The 21462-nt window shown below is 50.5% G+C and overlaps 1 protein-coding gene across 1 annotated transcript; it reads left to right on the forward strand.

Annotated features, from left to right (window-relative positions):
• Positions 1-1477: 1477 nt before the first annotated feature.
• TOP1MT (DNA topoisomerase I mitochondrial) lies at positions 1478-21132 on the forward strand. The gene is made up of 19 exons (XM_086464996.1): positions 1478-1521; positions 1770-1869; positions 1998-2074; positions 2306-2399; positions 4043-4101; positions 6206-6278; positions 6429-7354; positions 9698-9813; positions 11960-12081; positions 12833-12955; positions 13475-13662; positions 14854-14998; positions 15877-16020; positions 16543-16728; positions 17327-17395; positions 18478-18592; positions 19077-19204; positions 19932-20026; positions 20979-21132. Exons 1-19 carry the CDS (start codon positions 1478-1480, stop codon positions 21130-21132), a joined length of 2958 nt encoding a protein of 985 aa, XP_086321122.1.
• Positions 21133-21462: the final 330 nt, after the last annotated feature.

Here is a 21462-nt window from a genome sequence, read left to right on the forward strand (position 1 = left end):
CCGTGGCCCCTGTGCATCAGCCCCTTCCCAGCAGCGCTGCTTGCACCAGGTTGGGACCATTTTGGGGCTCAGCTGCAAGGAGGTGCTTGATGGCAACATGGGCAGGTGAAAGCAATAGGCTTACCTGCATGAATACGGCTGAGGAGGAGTGGGATGGGTGAGTGCTTCAAGATGAGGGTAGAGGGCTACAACATACGGTACCTTGCAGGATTTGGCCTCTACACACAGTGCCTGGGCTCAAAGCCCTCTCTAAATCCAACCGTGGTGCTCTGATGGGTCAGGGGCAGCTGAGAAAGGCTGGATTTTGGGACTAATTTAATCATCTAATTGCAGGAGGGATATCTCCTGGAAGGAAGATTCTCCTATGTTGTTTTTAAAGCAATGTGTTTGTTCCTACCCTCCCCCTGAGCTGTGTGAAGTGTTTCCCCCCCTAGCAGGTCTCCTTGCCAGAGAGATGCTGGCTAAGGGGTCTCCTCAAATTCAGCTTTTGGGCTTAAAACTTCATTTCCCAGCGTGCATCTTGGGCTGAGAGCCTCCAATCAGGGCTGAGGGAGTCTTTAAATAAGCTGCCTGCAGTGGGGCACTGCCCGTAGGGAGGCAACGGGGTAAGCTGCGAGGTCTTTCCCAGTCTGGGTGGCTTTGGGGGAACATCTTACCTTCTGCTGAGTGACTGTGGTCCCACTGGCAGGTGTAAGTGCTCACGGCTTGGTAAAGGCTGGTAAAAAATGGAGGTTTTCAATGTGTTTTCCACTCCTTGAAAAGTTTGCAGGGTGTCTCATGGTGCTTTGTAGCTTGTATTCTCTCCTTGAAAAGCCCCCTTTTTTCCTCAGTGGTGAAGGTCCTTTGTGGCTGGGGACCACCTTGGTGTTGTTTGAATTTGATCTTTGCTTCCTGCATTCTCTGAGGCCTTGAGTTTTCAGGGGGAGCAAGTGCTTTGGGGGGGGTCTGGCTGCTCCAGCCGAGGGAAGGCGAGGTGATAGCTGGCTGATGGTGACCCAGCTGCCTGCTTTGGTGGGGGGAGCCAATAACTCAATTTTTTTCTTGTTTCTTTGTTGAGTTTTATTATTTTTCCATTTTTCTGGCTTCCTGGGGACCTGGATAACACGTGCTGCTGTTATCTGAGGGTGCAGATCCAGCCCAGTACACAACCCCCATCTACATATATGCACTTGTGAATTCCCATGCTATTTAGGGGGAGGCTTTCCTTTTATTTTAGCAGCAACTTTATTTTTACCACCCCCCAAGACTTTTCCATTTGATTCTCTACTTGAGTCCTGGTTAAAGCTGAGCTTAACCCTGTGTGTACATGCAGACTTGAGGGTTGAGCTGCAGAGTGGTCATCTATTGGGGTTTCTCCTGGAAGCAAACCTGGGGTGCTACTGGCCGTGCGCTGTCTCCATCTCGTTGCAGTGGTCATCCTCGGGGATGCTGCCTTAACCTCGTGTCACATCTTGAAGAGCTGGTGGGTGCTGGAGCCATGGGAGTCTCAAGGGCCAGCGGGGCAAAGAATGGCAGCAGCAGGTGGGTACCATGGAGCTTGGCAGGGGATTTTACGGGCCCTCCAGCGTTGAGTTCTCATGCTTGCTGCAGCTGACTCTGGTCAGCAGGGAAATCCCTCCAAATGGCCTTTTAGGAGTGCTTTTTTGGCTTTGCTGGACATCAGGGTTAGGCAGTGGGGCAGCATGCCGTGGGTTATTTGCACCACCAAGGGGTTTGCTGCAGGTGTTGTCTGTTTGGCCATGGTGGGACAAAATTGCCCTTGTCCCCAGGAAGCGAAAGAGTGAGTCGGGAAAGGGGCAAGAGGCGTCGAAGGCACCCAGGGGAAAGGCTGTGAAGAAGCAGCCAGAGGAAACACCATGCATGGTGCAGGTACCAGCCAGCACTTTCCATGCCCAGGCATTGGGGGTCACCCTTGTGACGGTCCCCAGTGTTTTGTGGGCATCGAACCCACTCCATGAACTTCCTTCTCTCTCACACTGCTCTGACCTGACATGCAGCCCCCTGCAGTAAAAGGCAAGAAGAAGAAACCACCAGAGATCAAGGAGAAACCTCTGCAGGAGAACGTCATCAGCAGGTAACACCTTGGCTGGATGAGGGGGGGGGATGATGGCAGCAGCCAGGGAGGAGATGGCATTAGTGGGACTTTGCCCCCCTCACATTGAAGTTCCCCATCTGGGTTCACCCCAGAGTTGTGCATGCGAACGCCATGTCCAACACCACTATCTTTGGGCTACTTTGATTATTGAAAAGGTTTTTTAATTGGGGGAAAAACTTGTGTTTCTTCTGTCTCCTTTTTTTGGCCAAGAAGCTCTCTAAAGCAAGAGGCTGCAGAAGGGAAAGGTCTCAGCTTGAGCCTGCAGGATGGGATCCAAGCAGAGGAGGGAGCTGCATCTGGGTTGGTACGTGGTGGTCTCTGTGCCAAAGAAGGACTCAGGTGGTTTGAGCTCAAAGGAGCTGTGAGGATGGTGCCCTACAACTCGTGGTAACATGCAAGCCCCTAAAAGGGATCCTTTGAGCATCTGGAATTAAATTAAAGAGTAAATTGCCTGAAGCTCAGATGCATGTGGCATTGATGTTGAATCGGTCACCTTTTGCTGTTGGACCAAGAGCATGAACTGTCGGTGATGGGGAGCACCATGACATCGATGACTCTGTGACTTCTCAAGCACAAGGTTGGGATTGGTTTCATCTTGGATGATGCTGGAGAGCACGGATCCTGGCTGATTTCCCCTATGTTTTGTTTTGCCCACGTTAACATACTGCATTTGTCCTCTTGGTGTGTAAAAACCTTTTTTTCCTTCACCACGATGAGTCTCCACCCCTCTTGCAAATGGTGTCTGAAATGTTAACAAACTCTCCTGGATGGGTGCAATCAAGAGCTGCAGCCTTGAAACCCCCTCAAGGGTGCCTGTGGTCAGTGTCCTGGTGTTCCCGGTGCAATTGCCAGGCATTTGCATGCAGGAATTTTTTTGGAAGATCGTGGCTGTCTGCTCTTGAATTTACCAACCTCATTTCTGACAGTGGCTGAAGGATTGTGAATACAAGAGCAGGCGTATTCCCAGAGAATGAAAGTGTATATTGCCATAACCAACGTATAATTAACTCAGGTTTTTTTCCTCCTTAATGAGTTAACCCAGCAGCTTCTCAGCAGCAGCTTTCAAGAAAAATCCCTGTGTGGTTTTGGCCTCCTTTGAAAGCCTTTGAAAGAGAAACTTGGGAAAATCAGAATTTATAACGAGAGCTTCGATGCTTGGCAAGCATCAGGTGAAGCTGGGATGGGTTTCAGGCTGCTGTGAGGTTAGACGTAGCCTTGCACAGCCAGGAGCAGAAGAACTTGACTTCAGCTTTGAAAACCAGCATGCAAACAGTGTGGTAATATTTCTGGTGGCCACCATGGGTCAGCTCTTAAGGCTCCAAGTCCCCTCTGAGTTGGTTTCCTTCTAGGTCCTGTCCCCATTTTCCCTACATTTTGCTTTTTCTTTCTCTTTGCCCTTCTTTTCCTTGCCCTCTGTTCACCCTTGTCGTATTACCCACCTTATGGCTTTGCCCCCCACCTCTCTTTCCCCTTGCCATCTGCTACAAGGGTCACTTAATCTTCTAAGGACCAAGCTGGCGTGGATGCGCATAAGCTGTCATGTGATGCATCTCTGTTTTGGAGCCCTCCCATCCCTTCTGCTGTTCTGGACTGGTGTCTCCAATAGCAGCAATGCATCTAAAGAGCATGATGGTTGAGGAGAGGTGATAGTTTTCATGTATTTGCTCTATAAAATACCTTTTAAGTGTTGTTGGAAGCTAAGACAGGGATTTCCTAACCCCATAAAACCTCAAAGCTCTCCCTGTGGCTGGAAAAGCCTGCTGTTCTGGGCTCCTAGGTTCTAGCCAAGGTGGCTGAGGAAGGGCAAGGTGATGTCAATGGGACATGGGTGCTGTGGCCTGGCTGGCTGTCATTGCAGGGGCTGGGTGATTGCATGGGGGTGATGCTGCTGTTGAGGTATCCATGCCAGCTAACCTCTCCCAGATCAACACTGTTAATACCTTTCAGGAGGGGACCCAATCCACCCTCCACCAAGGGCCATCAGTGGGGCTGAAAGACTCTTCAAGGTAAGTTGGGCTACTTTCTGAATGCTTTTTGCCCTGAGAACTGGAAATTTGTCCTTTCTCTTCTCACCACAGGGCTTGCATAGCCCTGGTTTTCCATGTTGTATCCCTGAGCCCACTCTGCTGCTGATGCCTCCACTGGGCAGCCTGCTGTGTCCCTAGTGCCTTCAGTGACCTTAAAGCTTGCCAAAAACATTGCAAGTGGAATTTGAAGGTTGAAAGGGAGGCTCCTGGCCCCATCCAACCTCTTCAAGGATGGTCGAGTCAGCAGGGTGCGATCGCTCAGATGCACATACCTACATAAATACGGAGGTAGGCAGTGGGGAAGTGCTAGTCGGGACAACTAGCCACGCAAAGCCTGGGAAAAGGGTGTTTCTTTGTCTCATCCCATGCTAGATCTGGGCAGAGATAGGAAGCTGAATTCATAAAGCTGTCCCTTAGCAGGCTAATCCTCTCTGAGTCTTAGAGGCAGGGGCTTTCATGTCCAGTGAGAGGCCTCTAATAAGACCTTCTGGGGAAGGAGCCGATCCCAAAAGGCAGCAGGACTTTGCCTTCTGAGTCAGGAATCTGCTGGTGCTCAGCTGCTAATGAGATTGGAAGGGCTGAGCGTGGTTTGCCGGGCTGTTTGCCCTAATGAGTTTAGTGGCGATTGTGTAATGTGTGCTCCGGCTGCCTGGAAAAAGCGTCGGGCCCCTGGGTTTTTTTAGGAACTTGCTGTTTCTATCCCAAGCAGTCTCAAAGGCTTTCCTGAGCCCTGTGTAGCAGTGGTGTCCCACCATCCTAGTAATAGAGCATCAGCCTGAGTGAACTTTTAGAAATGGGCCAAAAAAAGAAAAAAATCTCCCTTTTGCTTGCAGAAACCATGTCTGCAGGATGTTTTGGCTAAAAGCAAAAATTGTGGCTCTGCTCTGTTTGTGCTCACCTGGATGTGCAGGAGAGATGTCTCCATCCTCGGATGGAGAAACCTGGTTTCCCAGCTCCTTCCTGGGTGGCACCAGGGCAGCTGGACATGCTTCCAAACTGGCCCTGCTGGGGAGTGCCAGGAGCAGGGAAAAGGCAGGCAATGGGTCTGATCCATGGTCTGGTACAACAGCCTGAGCTCAGTGCTAAGCTTGCCCAGCATGGACTGGAAGAATGCAGCTCTGGTTGCTCTGCTGGCCTGGATAAGTTGTGTTGTGGTGATGCTGATCACAAGCTGGGCATGTGATGCTCTGTGACCTGGTGGGCATCTTGCTGTTGGGAGGTAGCAATGACCCAGTGGGGACAGCTCCAACTTTCCCTGTGGGCAAGGGGACACCATCACCTCAACCCTGTGGAAATGTAGGCTTGACCTACAAGATGCAGGCTTGGTTTAGGCTGTGCTTGCTACTCCATCTCTTGCTTTGCTCTTTTGGAACATGAGTAACTCAAAGATGAGGTTTCCAACTCCCTGCTTGGCTTGGAGAAGCCTTAGGATTTTATAGGGGCAGGCTGGTGCTTCATAAAGTTTGCAAGTCCCACAGAAATCTCCAAAATTTACCTGACTGTTGACCAGGGAAATATTCCTGCATTCCTCACCCATATTGCTGATGGTGGAGGTCATGGATCTGGACACTCCTTGTCCTGCAGCGTGTTGCATTGATGAGGCTGTGTCCTTCCCTGTTGTACCAATGCTCAGGCTGCCTTCTTGGGAGGGGAGCGGGGCAGCCCATCCCCACAGTCCCAGGAGATAATGTCCCATCATGAGGTCTGCTCCTCCAGCGTGTCCACGATGCTGATGCCATCTCTGTCCTCTTTCTGTTGGTACTGCCAAACCTTGCAAACCTGTCTTTCTCTGGGCAGAGGTGTCTCTGGGGGACATTTTCCTGGGGCCTCCCCTATTTGGAGACCTTGTGGTCCTGCTCATTAGAGCTTCCTCATCCTGTAAGCTGCAACCTAGGGCCATCTAGTTCCTACAGGATCTGGTCACTGCTGCTTTGGGTTATCTCCCTTCACCACAGCACCCGAGGTGCTGCCATACTTGAAGAGAAACAAGGGCTTGTTTAGGAGCAATGCCCTAATTTTGCATGTAAGAGGTGGAGGCTGCCTTTTACCACTGTAGTGAGAAGTGGCTTTGCTTTTCCTGTAGGTCACAGCGCAAACCCTGGAGAGCAGGACCCACAGCAGGACAGTGGCTCTCGGAGACCAAGGCTGGAGTTGGGGTAGGAAACCCAGGGGAAACTGTCACCCCCCCCAGACCCAATCCTGCACGGGGCACATCCCTTAGCACCTCCCTCTTGCACCTTGGCCTGGGGATAGTTGCTCTCCTTTCCCAACTTCAACCTTTCTTCCTTTCTGGCTGTTTCCCACAGGTCCCAAAGCCAAGCGAAGGTGTTGCTAGTGGGGCTGCACCCCCCTCTGGAGAACCTTTGGATGTGGACGTGGGGCTCACTGCTATAAGGGAAGGTGAGGGAAAGGAGCTGGACCCTCCTGTCCCACAGCAGCGAGGGGATGCCCAAGACCTGAAAAGAAAAAAAGGAAGAGAGAAGAAACAAGAGCAAAGGAAACAGCGGGGAAAAGCACTGGTGAAAAAACGAGGGAGGAAGAAAGATGAATTTGAGGAAAGCCCCAGGGATGTGATGGAGGGCATCGAGGAGGAGGGTGATGATGGGGGCAGGAATCACGCAGCAGGACGAGGCAGAGTCAAGCGAGGGAGCAGCAGCAGCACCCGGGGGCAAGGTGATGGGAGGGAAAAGCAGGAGAAAGAGGAAGAAAAGAAGCGCAAGAAGGTGAAAATGGAGGGGATGGAGAAGGTGGGGAAGAAGAAAATAAAGAAGAAAAAGATGCTAGAAGAGGAGCGAAAGCTGGACAGGACAGATGAGGAGGAAGGAGAGAAAGGAGTGGGGGATGAACTGGAGGAGAGAGATGGGGTGGGAAAGGAAAGCGAATATGGAAAAGGAGTAAAAGAGGAAGAAGAGGAAGATGACAAAGGGGATGAAAGATGGGGAGAGACTCGGAGCACAGAGATTGGGCAGGAGGTGAAGGAGGAGGAGGCAGCGCCAGGGAAGGGAGATATGCCTGAGAAAGAGAAAAAGTGGAAAACAACAGAGAAAAAGCCAAAGAAGGAAAAGAAAGAGAAGGGGAAGAAGACCAAAGAGAAGAGTGAAGAGGATGAGACCCCACGGAAAACCCGGAAAAGGAAGTCTAAGGACGAACGAGAAGAAAAAAACAACAAAAAGGCTAAAAAGGAGGTGAAAGAGGAAGAAAAGAAAGAAGAGACAGAAAACAAGTGGAAATGGTAAGTGTCCTGTGTGCCTTTGGCCTATGGATGGGTCTGACAGTAACACAAATAGGGGTTTAGTTTTATTTCTTAGGGTAAAACTGTGGAAAAAAATTTTATCATTTTTTAACTGCTCTGCTGTATTTTCTTAAGTCTTGAACTCAGCCCTCTTGGCAGGAGGAAGGGGATGAGAGATAATGGGAGGTCCTGAATACACAATAGTATTTGTATATAATTTTTTTTATACCTTGTTTTAACTCTTGTAACAGTATATACAATATGTATCCCTCCTGAAGTGGCTTTGCTGGTGCCCAGCCAGGGAAGGGAGGTGCTCATGGCTGGTGGAAGGAGATGATCCTGTAATAAAACAGCTCCCAAAACAGTTGTAGAGGATAAAAAGGGGCTGTATTTCCCCCCTCCCCCAGCAGTTGTTGGATAATCCAGGCAAGCTTTTTGGCAGGAGAACGCTGGGAAAAGATGTACAAGCGGGGCTGATGGATGCTGTATTCCTTTTTGAGGTGGCAGGGAGCAGTGGCTTTAGCCACTTGGTGTCACTCTCTCCCAGAGCACCCCAATATCTGGGGCAGAGAAGGAACATTTAAGGAGCTGGATGCTTTGGAACCTGTTTGCAAACCCAGGCTGTGGGGAGCTGCTAGGCTGTTCCCTCGAACAGGGACACCCATGGATGCCTGGACCTTTGGGACAGCACTTGTGGGGCACAGGGTGGTATGAAAAGTGGGACTATGCAGATTTTTTTTTTTTTGCTAAATAATGTCTTGTTTAGGGGCTGGAGCCTGGTGTGGAGGCGAGAGGCTGGTATGCAGCATCAGCTCGATTTGCAGCAGTTTTGCCCCGAAAAAAACCCCACTGTGCAGGACTACATTTCCCATAAGGCTTGCACAGCCTTGCCACGTGGGGAGTGCCACAACCCGGACTGCTTGGAGACACTGGTGGCTTCTCATGGCGGTGCTTTGGGCACCACCACCACCACCACCATGCCCTGGTGGGTAGAAGGATGCTGGGGCAGAACGCTTGGGGTGTTCTGGGCATCGACCAGCCTCGCTAGATCTGTGGGTGGCTGGTGGCATGTACCGGCATCTCGCCTCCTCGCTGCTTGGCTGTAGGGTCTGTCACCCTCAGCTCACCCTCGTTTGCCTCGGGCCAGCTTCGAGGGGCTGCAGCAGGTAAGTGGGGGGCGATGCTGTGCCAGGATGGGGGATCGCATGGATTTGGGGTGAGAGACGGAGCCCTTGCAGCAACCCACAGATCATGCTTGCAGCTGCCTGCCTCCGAGATGCTTTCAGCCAAGTTTCCTATAGCTTGATGATTTTTCTTTAATACCTTTTTTTCTATGTTTTCCTGGCACAATGCGCCTTTCGAGGCAATTGATTTATTCCACGCTGCTTCCCATGGGAAGGAGAAAGGTCAGAAATACTTCCGGGGCACTGCTGAGCGAGAAACACTGGGGGTTTTCTTCCCCAGCGTGAAATCTTGCTGTGTTTTCCCAGCAGTCCTTGTTTTTTTTTTTTTTTTTTTTTTTTTTTTTTTTTTTTTTTTTTTTTTCTTTTCTGGAAGTGCTAGGGTTAAGTAGCCAGCACCAGCCTGGCCAGCACTGAGCCTGAGCGGCAGGGTGCAGATCCCCCCCCCGCCTGTCCCATGCACTGCTGTCAGCAACGATCTTCCAGTGAACCTCTTCCTCTGCCCCTGACACGGGGGGCTATTCTGATCTTCAGGGTGGGTGTTTTCACAATTTTTTTTTAAAAATTATTTTTTATTTTAATTTAAAAATCTTTGCTTTGCAGCTGAGGCTTGCAGTGACTTTAAAATCCTGTTTGCTTTGGAGGGGGGAGAGGTGCATTAAGATCTTATTTCATTAAGGTCATGGGTATAAGCAGTCATGAACGTTGTGTGTTGCTCGTCTCTGGCATATGCCTGTGAACCTGTGAACTTTTTTTTTTAGGTGCTTTTTGGAAAAAGGAGGCAGTGAGGGCTGAGAAGGGAAGGGGGAGGGTACATTTTAGTGCTTGCAGCTGCTTCTGTGCAAACTGAGGAGCCTTGGTGGTCTCTCCGCCCATGCCGGTGGGTTTGGTTGCCTGATCCACCCCTTCACTCTCCCCTTGTGTCCCTCCGTGTCACTGCACTGAGCGTGTCCCCTTCCTCAAGCCTTTCCCTGGGTTGTATGGCAGCCTGCCTTTTTTGAAGGAATGGGGAAACTGAGGCAGCAGCAGAGACAGCAGGATTTCACCTGGTCTTTGTGGCAACCATCACTGCTCACAAACAGTCTTCCCAGGGTGACCTTGGGAGAAGGTCCCAGACCCCAGGGTTGGGCTGCTTTCATGAGTCCCTGTGCATCTGTCCCAGGTGGGAAGAGGAGAAGAAAGAAGATGGGGTGAAGTGGACCCAGCTGGAGCACCGAGGACCCTACTTTGCCCCCCTCTATGAGCCACTACCTGATGATGTCCAGTTTTATTATGATGGTACGTCCACCTTGCGATGGGACCTGGGGCACGTGGAGTTGTCCTTTGCCTGGCCAAAGAGCCAGTGTCTTCTCTTGTATTGGGGGCAGGGGGGGAAGCGTGGCAGACCACAAGTTATTAAAAGGCCTAAATATCCCATTGGATAAAGCCTGAACCTGGGGTTGGAGCTGGAGGGTTTTGGATGTGGTGGGAATTATGGGGTTATCAGGGAGCTAATGAGCCAGTTACAGGGTGCTTTGTGCATACCCTCCCTGCAGAGCCCCCTGGGACAGAGGGAGTGCTCCTGTGTTGCTGCCTGCAGCTGGTTTTAGAGTGCTGTAATGCACCCGTGTGTGGACCTGGGACTTGCACCTCTGCTCACAGCCTCCCCTGGCTGCAGGACATGTGGTAATGGGGCTGGACCTTAAGTTTCTCGAGGGGAAGCAAAGCATCTTGATGCTGTTGCCTGAAGTCCTTATGTACCTTGTGAAAACGGACTGGAGGAAAAAAAAGAATAATTTTTTTCTCATTAAGATTCCTTTTGGGTTTGAGCTTTGTCAGCTCAAGCATGGTTGCCTTGTAAGCTGGGAAAATGTGATTTTGCTTTCAAGAGCTGCAGTTTGCCTGTCCCATGGCCTCAGTGACTGACACATCACTTGCCCTCAAAGATGTTGGCTGGGCTGCTCTGAGCTCCTGGTCATGGCTCCCGATGTGGTCCTCAGGGCCACCATGTGTGGCCTTACAGCAACTCGGTGCATCAGTTGAGGGGCTGAGATTGACAGGACAGATCCAGGTCTCTGCTGTCCTCCTTGGTTTCCTCCTATGCCTGCCTGGCTGTGTTCTCCTCCTTGCTCTGAGCTTCATCCCTGGACTGTTTTCTGATAGATCAAGGGAAGGAGGCAACGAGGACCTTGGGGCTTGACCAAGGGCTGCTGGAGATGGGAGGGGACCACTGTCCCATGGGGTCTTGGTCCTCCTCAGCCCCCCTCACTGGGGCTTTCTATACCTTGTGGGGTTTTTTACGGGAGGAAAAAAAAAAAGTCAATTTGGGGAAATGAGGTTTCTGGCAACGCTGTCACCAGAGGGCACTGCTGGGACATCGATGGGGCTGTCGAAGACTGTCTCTGAGGAGCCCTGGCAGCTCTATGTAGTTCTGCATAGGGTTTGGATCTTCTCTGTGGCCTCTGATCTGTTGGGCACTCATCTGTGTATTGTTTGCACCTAGGCTGGTGGTTTTGGCCTGGGATTTTGGGTGTTGTTGGCTCGTTTGCTAAAAGGTATCACCATTCCTGGATGAAAAAGCGTCTGTGCCCAGGCGGCAGCCCCGTGTAGGAAGGGACAATGGCTGAGCTGGTGTATGTAAGATGTCATGGGGCTGTTGTAAGGCTGTAACCTGCCATGCCCTGCAGTTCAGATGGAGGTCAGGAAATCTAAAATCCAGAGTGTCCGGTGCAGGTAGGATTGAAATAGCTTTTCTAGGCAAAAGCTGCAGGGAAAGCACCTTGCAGACCTCCAGGTGACAGTTCAAAGTATTGGCTTCCTAGGAAAAGCCAAGATGTTCCTTGGAATCACTAGACTTCATTGCTCTAGCTAAAGAGCTCAGGAGAGGACAGTGGCTTTGTCATCTCCAAGAAATGTTCCAAGATCCACTGGACAGCCATGAGAGGCTCTTGCATCTGTACCTGTTGCGCAGATCTCAGTTTTGATCTTCCCATGATCACTCCACCTGCGTGGGAAAGTATTTGAGATGAAACCTCCCCAAGTGGAATCCTGGCTCTTCAACATGGTTCTGGAAGTGATCATGGTCAGAAAGCAAATTTTTCTGTGCTGTCTTGTGGAGCCATTAGTTTGGGACTCATCATGGCGTGGTGGCTGCTGAAAACCCTGTGGCTGAGTGACCTTAACACAAATCAGGATTTCCAGTCTCCTGGAAAAGAAAATAAAGCGTGTGGTTGCAGATGGGCTGTGGTAGCATCCTGCTGTGCCGAGTGCTGATCTGCAGGCGAGGCTGTGCCTGGTGTAGGGAGGGTGCTGGAGTCCCACCAGTGTCTGTTCTCACCCCCCATCCCTGCTTTGGCACCGTGCTGAGTATGAGGACTCACCAAACAACTGCCGGAGGCTGCGGCGTTGGGCTGTCCCCATAACCAAAGATCCTTTCTCTTCCTAGGCAAACCCCTGAAACTGAGCCTGGCCACGGAGGAAATTGCCACCTTCTATGCCAAAATGCTTGATCATGAATACACGACCAAGGAGATCTTCCAGAACAACTTCTTCAATGACTGGAGGAAGGTATTCTCCGTGCATGGGCTTCCTCGCTGCCTGTCTTCCACATAAATCTGTCATCCCCAAGCAAGACCCTAGGCTGCAGTGTGGGATGGAGGGGAGATGACGGGGTGTTTTTTTTTTTTGTAGGTTAGCTCTTGATTTATAACCATATAAATAGGAGATACTAAATTATTTGATTTATCGCCTTCTTGTGGGTTTGAACTGGGGCTTGTGGTGTGCAGCATCCTCGAGTGCTTCATGTTGCTCCTGCTGAGTTTGTGATGCTACCTAAGAAAGCAAGTGCTGGGTCTTGCAAATAGCTTTGACAGCTGTTTGGAGCATATGTCCCTCTGAAGGATTAGCCTCATGGGTCCTGCAGAACCACAGCTTAGTCCACAAGAGAAAGCGAGACCCCTACTTGGGCAAGTTTACACACCCCAAATACCTTTCATGCAGTTTCTTCAGTCCCTGTGAGCTGCTTGCAGCCATGCCTGTGGACCGCTTGTTTCCACAGCAGAGGGTAGAGATTGCTCCACTCCAGAGCTGGCTGTATTTTGCTTTGCTCTGAGTGCAAGCTCAGGTTTCTAGAGGCAGCCTGGCCTTCTGCCACGGCAGCTCTGTCTGCCCTTGGGTGGCTGCTTCCTTCTGATTTTTTTCTGAAGAAGTGGCACGTAGGTCTCTTTCCTTTTCTGTGAAGGAAAGTCACAGGCAGCAGGTCTGTGTGGAGTTGGTTTTGCCTCCTGGCTTTACCCAGCCCCTCTCATCTCTTGCTCAGGAGATGACCTTGAAGGAGCAGGAGATAATCAAAGAGCTGGACAAGTGTGACTTCACGGAGATCCACAAGTACTTCATGGACAAAAGTGAGGCACGGAAAGCACTCTCCAAAGAGGAGAAGCAGGTGAGGACTGTTTCCTATGATATCTGGGGCTGACTGATATGTTTTGGGGCCAGCTTAGGGTATTTCAGTTCCTGCTTGTCTCCTTTCCTAGTGTTATGCCCTGACCTGGGACCTCTTTGGCCCTTGGATCAGCTCTGTTTCTTCATGACCGTCACATCCCTCTTCATTGAGTTTATCTGCAGAGGCTGCCCCTTTCATGGCTCTGCAGGGTATCAGTCATCCTCAGACCATGATTTGGGGTCCTGCCATGTCCAAAGAACGGTGGACCTTGCCAAGGGGCTGGTGGCACACAGGCTTTGCTCCATTGGCGTCTGATGTGGGGACAGCATCACCACAAGGGCTTGCAAAGTGGGTGGAGATGAGCCGTGTGTTGGGAGTGGACTTGGATCCATGCTCATGTTTCCCTCCAAGCCTTTGAGATCTGCCTTTCCAGACTTGCTTTCTCCAGGGAAAGGAGGGTAGCGATAGGCATGAGTCATGGTGTTTTGGTTTCACCCTGTGGGATGGTGCTCATTTCAGAAACTGAAGGAGGAGGCAGATAAGATCCAGGAGGAGTATGGGTACTGCATCCTTGATGGGCACCGGGAGAAGATAGGCAACTTCAAAACCGAGCCACCGGGGCTGTTCCGTGGACGTGGTGACCACCCCAAAATGGGCATGCTGAAGAAGAGGATCATGCCAGAAGATGTTGTCATTAACTGCAGCAAGTGAGTTGCCACAGGAAGAGCTGAGCTCCCAAAAGCTGAGCTGCTTTTGGGACTGGGATAAACAACACATCTGTGCCTCCAGTTGCTGTGGGATTTTGCTATCTCCTACAATCGCTGCTTTGCACACCCTCAGGCTTGAACTCACTTGGAGCCCTTCTATCACCTGCTGGTCATCTCCATGTATCTGTTTTGCAGTTGGGTCTGACTTTTAGATTCTCTGTAGATTTACAGTGGTCAGGGAAGCTGGTCAGCAGCTCCCATCTCACTGGTGCCTGCACGGTTCACCCAACACCAACTGCAAAAGCCCCTACAGCCTCTCTGAAGAAGGGACAACTCCGTACTCCTTCTTCTGTGCTGCTTTTCCAAATGGGCCATTCCTTCTCACTTTATGGGTCCCCTGTGCTGGCTGGAAGCATCAGGATACTCACTGGAGGCAGGAAAAATGGTGATTGGGTTAAGAGGTTTTTCCCTCTGAGTTGGATTGGTCTTAACCACCCCTGTGAAGACCTGGTGGTCTTGATTCAAAACATTCCCCACCAGGCCAGCAAGTACTCCCATTGTCCCCAGCATCCGAAGGATGAAGACCTGATCACTGAGGTGCTGGAGAGAGTGCAGAAAAGGGCAACAAAGCTGGTGCAAGGCCTAGAGAATAAGTCTTATGAAGAGTGGCTGAGGGAACTGGGGCTATTTAGTCTTAAGGAGGCTGAGGGGAGACCTTATTGCTCTCTACAACTACCTGAGAGGACATTGTAGAGAGGTAGGTGCTGGTCTCTTTTCACAGATAATTAATGATAGAACAAGAGGGAACAGACTCAAGCTTCGCCAGGGTAGGTTTAGGCTTGACATCAGGAAAAATTTTTCACTGAAAGAGTTGTCAGGAATTGGAATAGGCTGCCCAGGGAGGTGGTTGAGTCACCATCCCTTAACGTTTTTAAAGGTCATTTAGATGTGGTGCTTGGAGACATCGTTTAGGGGTGTGATTGGTAGAATAGGGTTGATGGTTGATGATCTCAAAGGTTTTTTCCAACATGTATGATTCTATGTTGTGGAGCAATTTTGGGTGGGCTGTATGTTTATGTAAGTAATGCTGCAATGTGTTGACCATCCTTGATTCACTGTGAAGAAGCACTTGAGCTGATGACCTGTTTCTTCTTCATGGTCCTGAGGGCTGTAACCCTGCTCCACTTACAGGGACTCCAAGATCCCTGTGCCACCAGAAGGACACAAGTGGAAGGAGGTACGCTTTGACAACACGGTGACCTGGCTGGCCTCGTGGACGGAAAACATCCAGAACACTTTGAAGTACATCATGCTGAACCCCAGCTCCAAGCTGAAGGTTGGAGTGATGATGCTGCTCAGGCAGAGCTGTTGCCTTTTGGGCTGCTGGCTTTTTGCCAGGTGGAAAGATCAGGGTGAAGCAGAGATGTGGCATGTCAATAAAAATGTATTTCCCCCTTTGCCCCCACCTTCCCCCCCCCCCCCCCCTCCCCAAAAAAAAAAAAAAAGCAGGTAAACTAAATTAATTGATCTGCTGTTGGGTGGTGAGGGGAAAAGGACAGAGTTGATTAAGAATTAAGCCTCTTCCAGGGGATGGGTTGCTACTGGCAGAGCCATCCCTGTGCTGTGCTGCTCATGTGTGTCCAGGGAAGGCTGTTGAAAGCCATTGAGGGGCTGAGAGGGTCCATGGGGGACCAGAGTTTATGGGGTTGAATTCATTTATGCCAGTAAACAGAGGGTAGGAGGAGGTGGGATCACCATCTGTAGTGCCCTCGGAGGGAGGCAGGTAACACTGTGTGGAAGGAAAGGTGATTTAAAGCCATTTCCAGTCCTCAAAGCGAATAAGGGAACTGTGTGGAAGTTGGGCATAACTGAGCAAGCGCATTGTGTCAGTCCGTGTTGGTGATGTTCAAGCAGCAGTGGCCATGGCTATGCAGTGCTTGATCACTTGACTCCTCACTTGCTGTGTACTGGAGGATACCTCCAGACTAGGAGCAGCTTGGACTTGGCCAGGATCCCAGGTCCAGCACAGCCAGCAGAGGGCACAGAAACCCTAGATGAGCCGTTTCTGCTCTGATTTTTCTACTTCGTCGTTTTTTCCTAAAGAAAACACTGGGCTCTGAGCAGTATTTAGATGCTGGAGGTATTTCCAGAACAGCGTTTGACTAGTCGGGGTGGAAGGAAGATGGTACATTGGGTCTTGGCTTCTCTTTCCAGGGGGAGAAAGACTGGCAGAAGTATGAGGTAGCCCGGCGCTTAAAGGATGTTGTTGACAAAATCCGTGCTCAGTACAGAGCCGACTGGAAGTCCAAGGAGATGAAGAAGCGGCAAAGAGCAGTGGCCCTCTACTTCATTGATAAGGTATCTGCAGCCTCACCCTGACCCCCAGGTCCCCGATCCCTGTTGAGGTTTGGGCTTAGCTTACATGATCCCACCCCACCCTGTACTGTTTTGCGTGTCTGGTGGCTGTACTAGCCAGGGCTGTTCTTCATGAGGCATCTGGCAATGATCAAGGAGGACGGTGACCCCTATATCTGCTGATGCTTGTGTGAGGAAGCAGTTGTGTGGTAGTGCAGGAGCTGTACTGTCCTTCCTTGACTTTACCAGCATGTGTGTATCTGTGTGATGGCACAGGCCCTACCAGAGAGCTGGATAACTTTATTCTGGGGAGATATTTTAGGATTTCCTAAAGCAGTGAAATAATCTCCTGCTGGAGACAGTCACTACTTCGTTTCCAGCAGGGTCCCATTAGCCGCTCAGTGAGGCACTGTCCTGAGAGATTTCTCTTCCCCCATCTCCCTCCTGGTGTCCACATCCATTTTAATAACCTTGGAAAGGGGAAATGAGGTGTGCTGGCATGGATGACTTGCTGTGTCCTTCCAGCTGGCCCTGCGAGCTGGCAACGAGAAGGAGGAAGGGGAGACTGCAGACACGGTTGGCTGCTGCTCACTGCGCGTGGAGCACATCACACTTCACCCCAAGCTGGATGGGCAGGAGCACGTGGTGGAGTTTGACTTCCTTGGGAAAGACTCGATCCGTTACTACAACAAAGTGTCGGTGGAGAAGCTGGTGAGTGGGGCAGAAATGGAGGCAGTGGCCAGCATGACAATTTGGTGTAGGGTCAGCTGGATGGCTTGGTTCACCCAGTGGTCATAAATCCCAAATCTGCATCTGAAACCTGTTGCAAAGATGCCTCCTGTGCTTCAACAGCATGGTGGCAGCAGGTGCATGAGATGCAACAGTGCAGGGTGATAAGGATGCACATGTGCTGACCCTGTCCTGGAGAAAGGGGAGGAACTTGGAGGGAGGGCTTTCAAGGTTGTTCTAGCCCATGAACCATGAGAAAGAAGTCCTGCCTCCTGCTGGAGCATCCTCAGTTGACTGGTGGGCATTAGGATGTGAACTGTGCTCATTGCTATTTTATTTTTTTGCTTTGCTTGTGGGATAGATGATTTTTAATGGTGTTTGTGGGGAAACCAGAGTGCCAGGGATAGCAGAGATGGGGGGCAAACAGCCAGAGGCAGCCCTTGAAGCTGAGAAGGTTGGTGGTGTAGTTGTACATGTCTGAATCGGAGTCTATCTGGATGAGGAGGCAGAGGGAGATGAAGATGTCTGGAAGCAATTTGCTCCTCCTCCCTGACCAGGGCCATCCTTTCCTCCTCTTTAGGTGTTCAAGAACCTGCAGCTGTTCATGAAGAACAAGGACCCAGGAGATGACCTCTTTGACAGGCTCAATGTGAGTTGTCACCTCTAAGCTTTTGAAAGAGCACTACTAGCCCGGAGGGAGTAGAAGCAAATCCCTGACAGCCCTGTCCAGCCTGCAGCCTCCCAGGCTGTGGCGCTGCACCAGCATCATCCCTTACCCTGGTTTTAACTCTCTCTTGCCTTCAGTGACACCACTGTAACTGTTTGAACGTCCTGTTGGGATGCTGTGATACTTCGTGGGTTTTTTTTCCATCCTCTTTCGGCACTGGCAGCATCTCTTGCTTCTCTGAATGCAGGAGTGGCTGCCTGCCTGCACCCACACAAGTAACCTGTGTCCCTGCTAAGGAGGTGGCTTTCTGCTCCTTCCCTCCTCTAACTCATCTGCTTGGGCTCTTTTTTTAGCCTGTGAAGGCCTGCCCACACACATGTCGCTCCGGGCATTGCTGGAGGTGTCAAACCTCAGCTGTTTGATGCTTTCGCACCTCGCAGGGGCTCGGCAGAAGTGTGCGAGGCTGCCGGAGCACAGAGATGCTAGAGAGATGTGCTGTAGCCATCCCTCCTGAGCTACTCCCCTGAAAAAACCTCCTCCCTCCTCTTCCTCAGGATGGATATGAGGTGCTGCCATCCACGCTCCCCTCTCTGCCTGCATCCCCTACAAAGCCACTTGCCCATCTTTCCTCTGAAGGGGCTGCTCCTCTCCAGTTATATGGATTTATCTGTGATAGGCTGTCTTGGTACAAGTAATGCTTCCTTCAAACCCCAAATGACTCTTCTTGGCATCTTCTGTTTCCTGTCCAACTGCAGCCCCACGTGCTCAGTAGATGTGATACGTGAGTTGTGATACTGGATGTGGAGATGTGTCCTCTTGGACACAGATGGGCAGAAATTGTTGACATCCAGAGAAATTCTTTGTGGATTTAGGTGGATTTTTTGTCAGTTTTTGGTAGATAAGGGCCTGACCCAACAAGTAGACTTGCAAGTTGAAGTTTATTTTTTTAATGCCTTATTTGGTTGCTTAGGCAGAAGAATGGTCTGGAAAAAAGTGCTTTATTGTCCTGCTTTCTGCTTGTTCTCTTCCTTCCTTTCCCCTGCCATTGTCCTATCTTCCTCCAGACATCCATCCTGAACAGACACCTCCAGAGTCTGATGGACGGTTTGAGTGCCAAAGTGTTCAGGACCTACAATGCCTCCATCACCCTGCAGGAGCAGCTCAAGGCACTCACTAACTGTGAGTTACTAACAGTGTTTGTGGTATCACCGACCGGATTGTGCAGCCGAGGAGCTCAGCGATGTCCACCCATTGCCTTGGGGTCCCTAGAACTGCCTGCCACTCCTTGGCAGGCGATACACCACGTTGTAGGGTGGTATGTAACTTATGGGGGGCTTGCAGCAGGTTGGGAACCATGCTAAGTGAGAAATAGTTACCCAGCCAGTGATAGTCTGACTGATAGCCAAGATGGGAGTATTTCTTCTTCCCCTTTCCTTGCATTGCTGACTGGCTGCATTATTTTTGCCTGCTGTGGACAGATGAGTGATGAGGCACAGTGTCAGATTCAGTGATGCTCAAGTGTCCTTCACCAGTTTCCGCTATCAGTATTGCTCTCCCCTGAGAAAGGATGGGAAAGGCAAACAACTGGTGGTTGTTCTGGTCTCTTCCCTGCCTTCCTCAACTCCCAGAAAGGAGATACAGTGATGCTGCCATTTATTTCCAGCTGAAGACAACGTGACGGGAAAGCTCCTCTCCTACAATCGAGCTAACCGAGCTGTGGCCATCCTGTGCAACCACCAGAGATCTACACCGAAAACTTTTGAGAAGTCAATGCAAAACCTCCAGGCCAAGGTGAGACGGACAAAACTGAGAGCCCTCAGACCTAAGGGAGGGTGAGCTGGTGATGGGGAGAGGGAGAGTGAATAACTTGATGCCTAAAGAGATCATGTTGATCACACGTGGCAGGGAGTGAACCAAGAATAGTGGCTTTTTTAACCAGGGCAGAGACATCAGTGACCCAGGGGGGTGGAGAGGGATGGTGAAGGCTCAAATGATGGATGAAGCATGCTTGGTGCAGAGTTTGTTTGTTGTTTTTCATTGATTGGTGTCATCAAACCAAGTTGGGGGCCTTTTGTGGTGGCACAGCTTTGGCACAGTTGGCTCGGGACCAGGGAAACTGGTTTTCCTGTCTGACTGTTTGTGGGAGGACCATCTGAAATTTCATGGGTCTGCTATGGAAATACCTCAAACTACCACTTTTAATTGTCCTCAGCTTTTGTTCACACTCTACTGGTGAGCTTTGGGCTTTGCAGAGGGCTCCAGCACTGTCACGAGCCAGTTGGTCTCGGGTATTTGCACAAGATTAACAGAGAAGAGCCTCAAGTGTTTCTAGATTTCATGCTGTAAGGATTTTTTTTGTAAGATGCCAAGAAATGGTGAGCTTCAGCAGATGCTGCAGGGTCAAGTTGTTGGCTCTGCAGTGAGAAATTGAGGAGCGATGTGGCAAAGGAAAAAGGGAGGCAGCTGAAATCTCCAGGGAGGACAGAAGCACGGGCTCCCTTTGTGTTTGCCTTCACAGATCGATGCCAAGAAGCAACAGGTGGAGGAAGCCCAGCAAGAGCTGAAAAAAGCTGAAGATGAGCTTGAAGACACAAAAGATGCCAAAGCGGAAGCGTGAGTGACTTTTTCTTACAACCCTCTTGTGCAGAGGGCCTGTGGATGGGGATGGTGTGGTCCGACACCCTACGTGCAGCTTGTCAGAACTGACAGGCCATTGTTTGGTACCAGCTGCCTCCTGTTCCATGACAACCTGGCAGATGGATGGAGGTCTTGTGGATGGTTCCTTGCAAGGATAGGATTGCAAAGAGCTCTTTCAGGGGGATTTCTTTGTGATAGGGCACACCTCACTACATACTGAGACTTCAACCCAAGCTGCTGGCTTGGAATTATCTTACAAATGTCATGGTGCAAAGGATGCCCAGTTTGAGATTGGAGTTGGGGATACACAGACTGGACTTGATGGATATTTTTCTTGTGGGATTGTGGATTGTGGCCCATCAATTCTCTGCAGTAATCATTGCACAGGGTCTGTCCAAATTCACTCCCTCACCCCCTCCCGGAGCTCAAATGTGACTTGCTGCCCAGAGACAGGAGGAGCCTGGAAGAGAGAAACGAGGCTTATATTTTATATTTTTCTCTGTTTTTTTGTTTTGTTTTGTTTTCTGCTCATGCCCTGTGTTGGTGAGATACAAAGCAGGTTGTCAGAGATGTTTTTTGCTCGTGGAGCCTGGATTTGAGGGAGGTGGTTGTTGCTGGATACTGGCTTTTGTACTGGCCTGACCTTGGTGGCAATAACATTTTTTTTATAGAAGTGTCTTGTCAGGTAAAAGTACTTGAGAAATAGTTTAGTGCTGAATGGCATCTTTGACTCAGCCATTCTGGAGTATTTCTAGGCTCAGGCCTTATAAGACTTAGGGTGAATGTAAAGACTACTCTGAACTGAAGCTCATTGCCTTGCCATCATGCTCCCAGGCAACAGCAGACCAGGAGAACTGCTCTGTATTTTTCTCTGCTGCTTCTTTTCCTTTTTAACATGCTGTCTGTGTTGCTCTTCCTCTGTCCCCAGCAACGTGGAGAAGAAAAAGAAGCTGTTGAAGCGGCTGGAAGAGCAGCTGGCCAAGTTGAACGTCCAGGCCACCGATAAGGAGGAGAACAAGCAGATAGCTCTGGGCACGTCCAAGCTGAATTACCTGGACCCCAGGATTAGCATAGCTTGGTAAGTCTTGGGCAAGCTATGGGGCAAACTGTCCTTTAGAGATGGGCAGATCACCTAGCCCTGCCTGGGGAGGGGGATAAACACACGCCTGAGCCTTTGTTTCTGCCTGGAGAAACCTGCCCAAGCCCTGGAGGTGTTGTGGGAGGCCAGCGAAATCCAAAGCTAAGGCTTCCCTTGCTGCTAATAACTGTTTGCAGGATGTTCCTTCTGGGTTTAGGGCAAGAAGGGGTTACTTTGCCTGTCTCTCTGCCACTGCCGATAGTTAATTTAAGGAGCTTGGAGCTAAGGAGTTTTCATGGGTGGCAGATGCTGCATCCTGAGTGGAAGGAACTGC

The sequence above is a fragment of the Leptosomus discolor genome, chromosome 5 (genome assembly GCF_034619465.1).
Source record: "Leptosomus discolor isolate bLepDis1 chromosome 5, bLepDis1.hap2, whole genome shotgun sequence".
Lineage (NCBI taxonomy): Eukaryota > Metazoa > Chordata > Aves > Leptosomiformes > Leptosomidae > Leptosomus > Leptosomus discolor.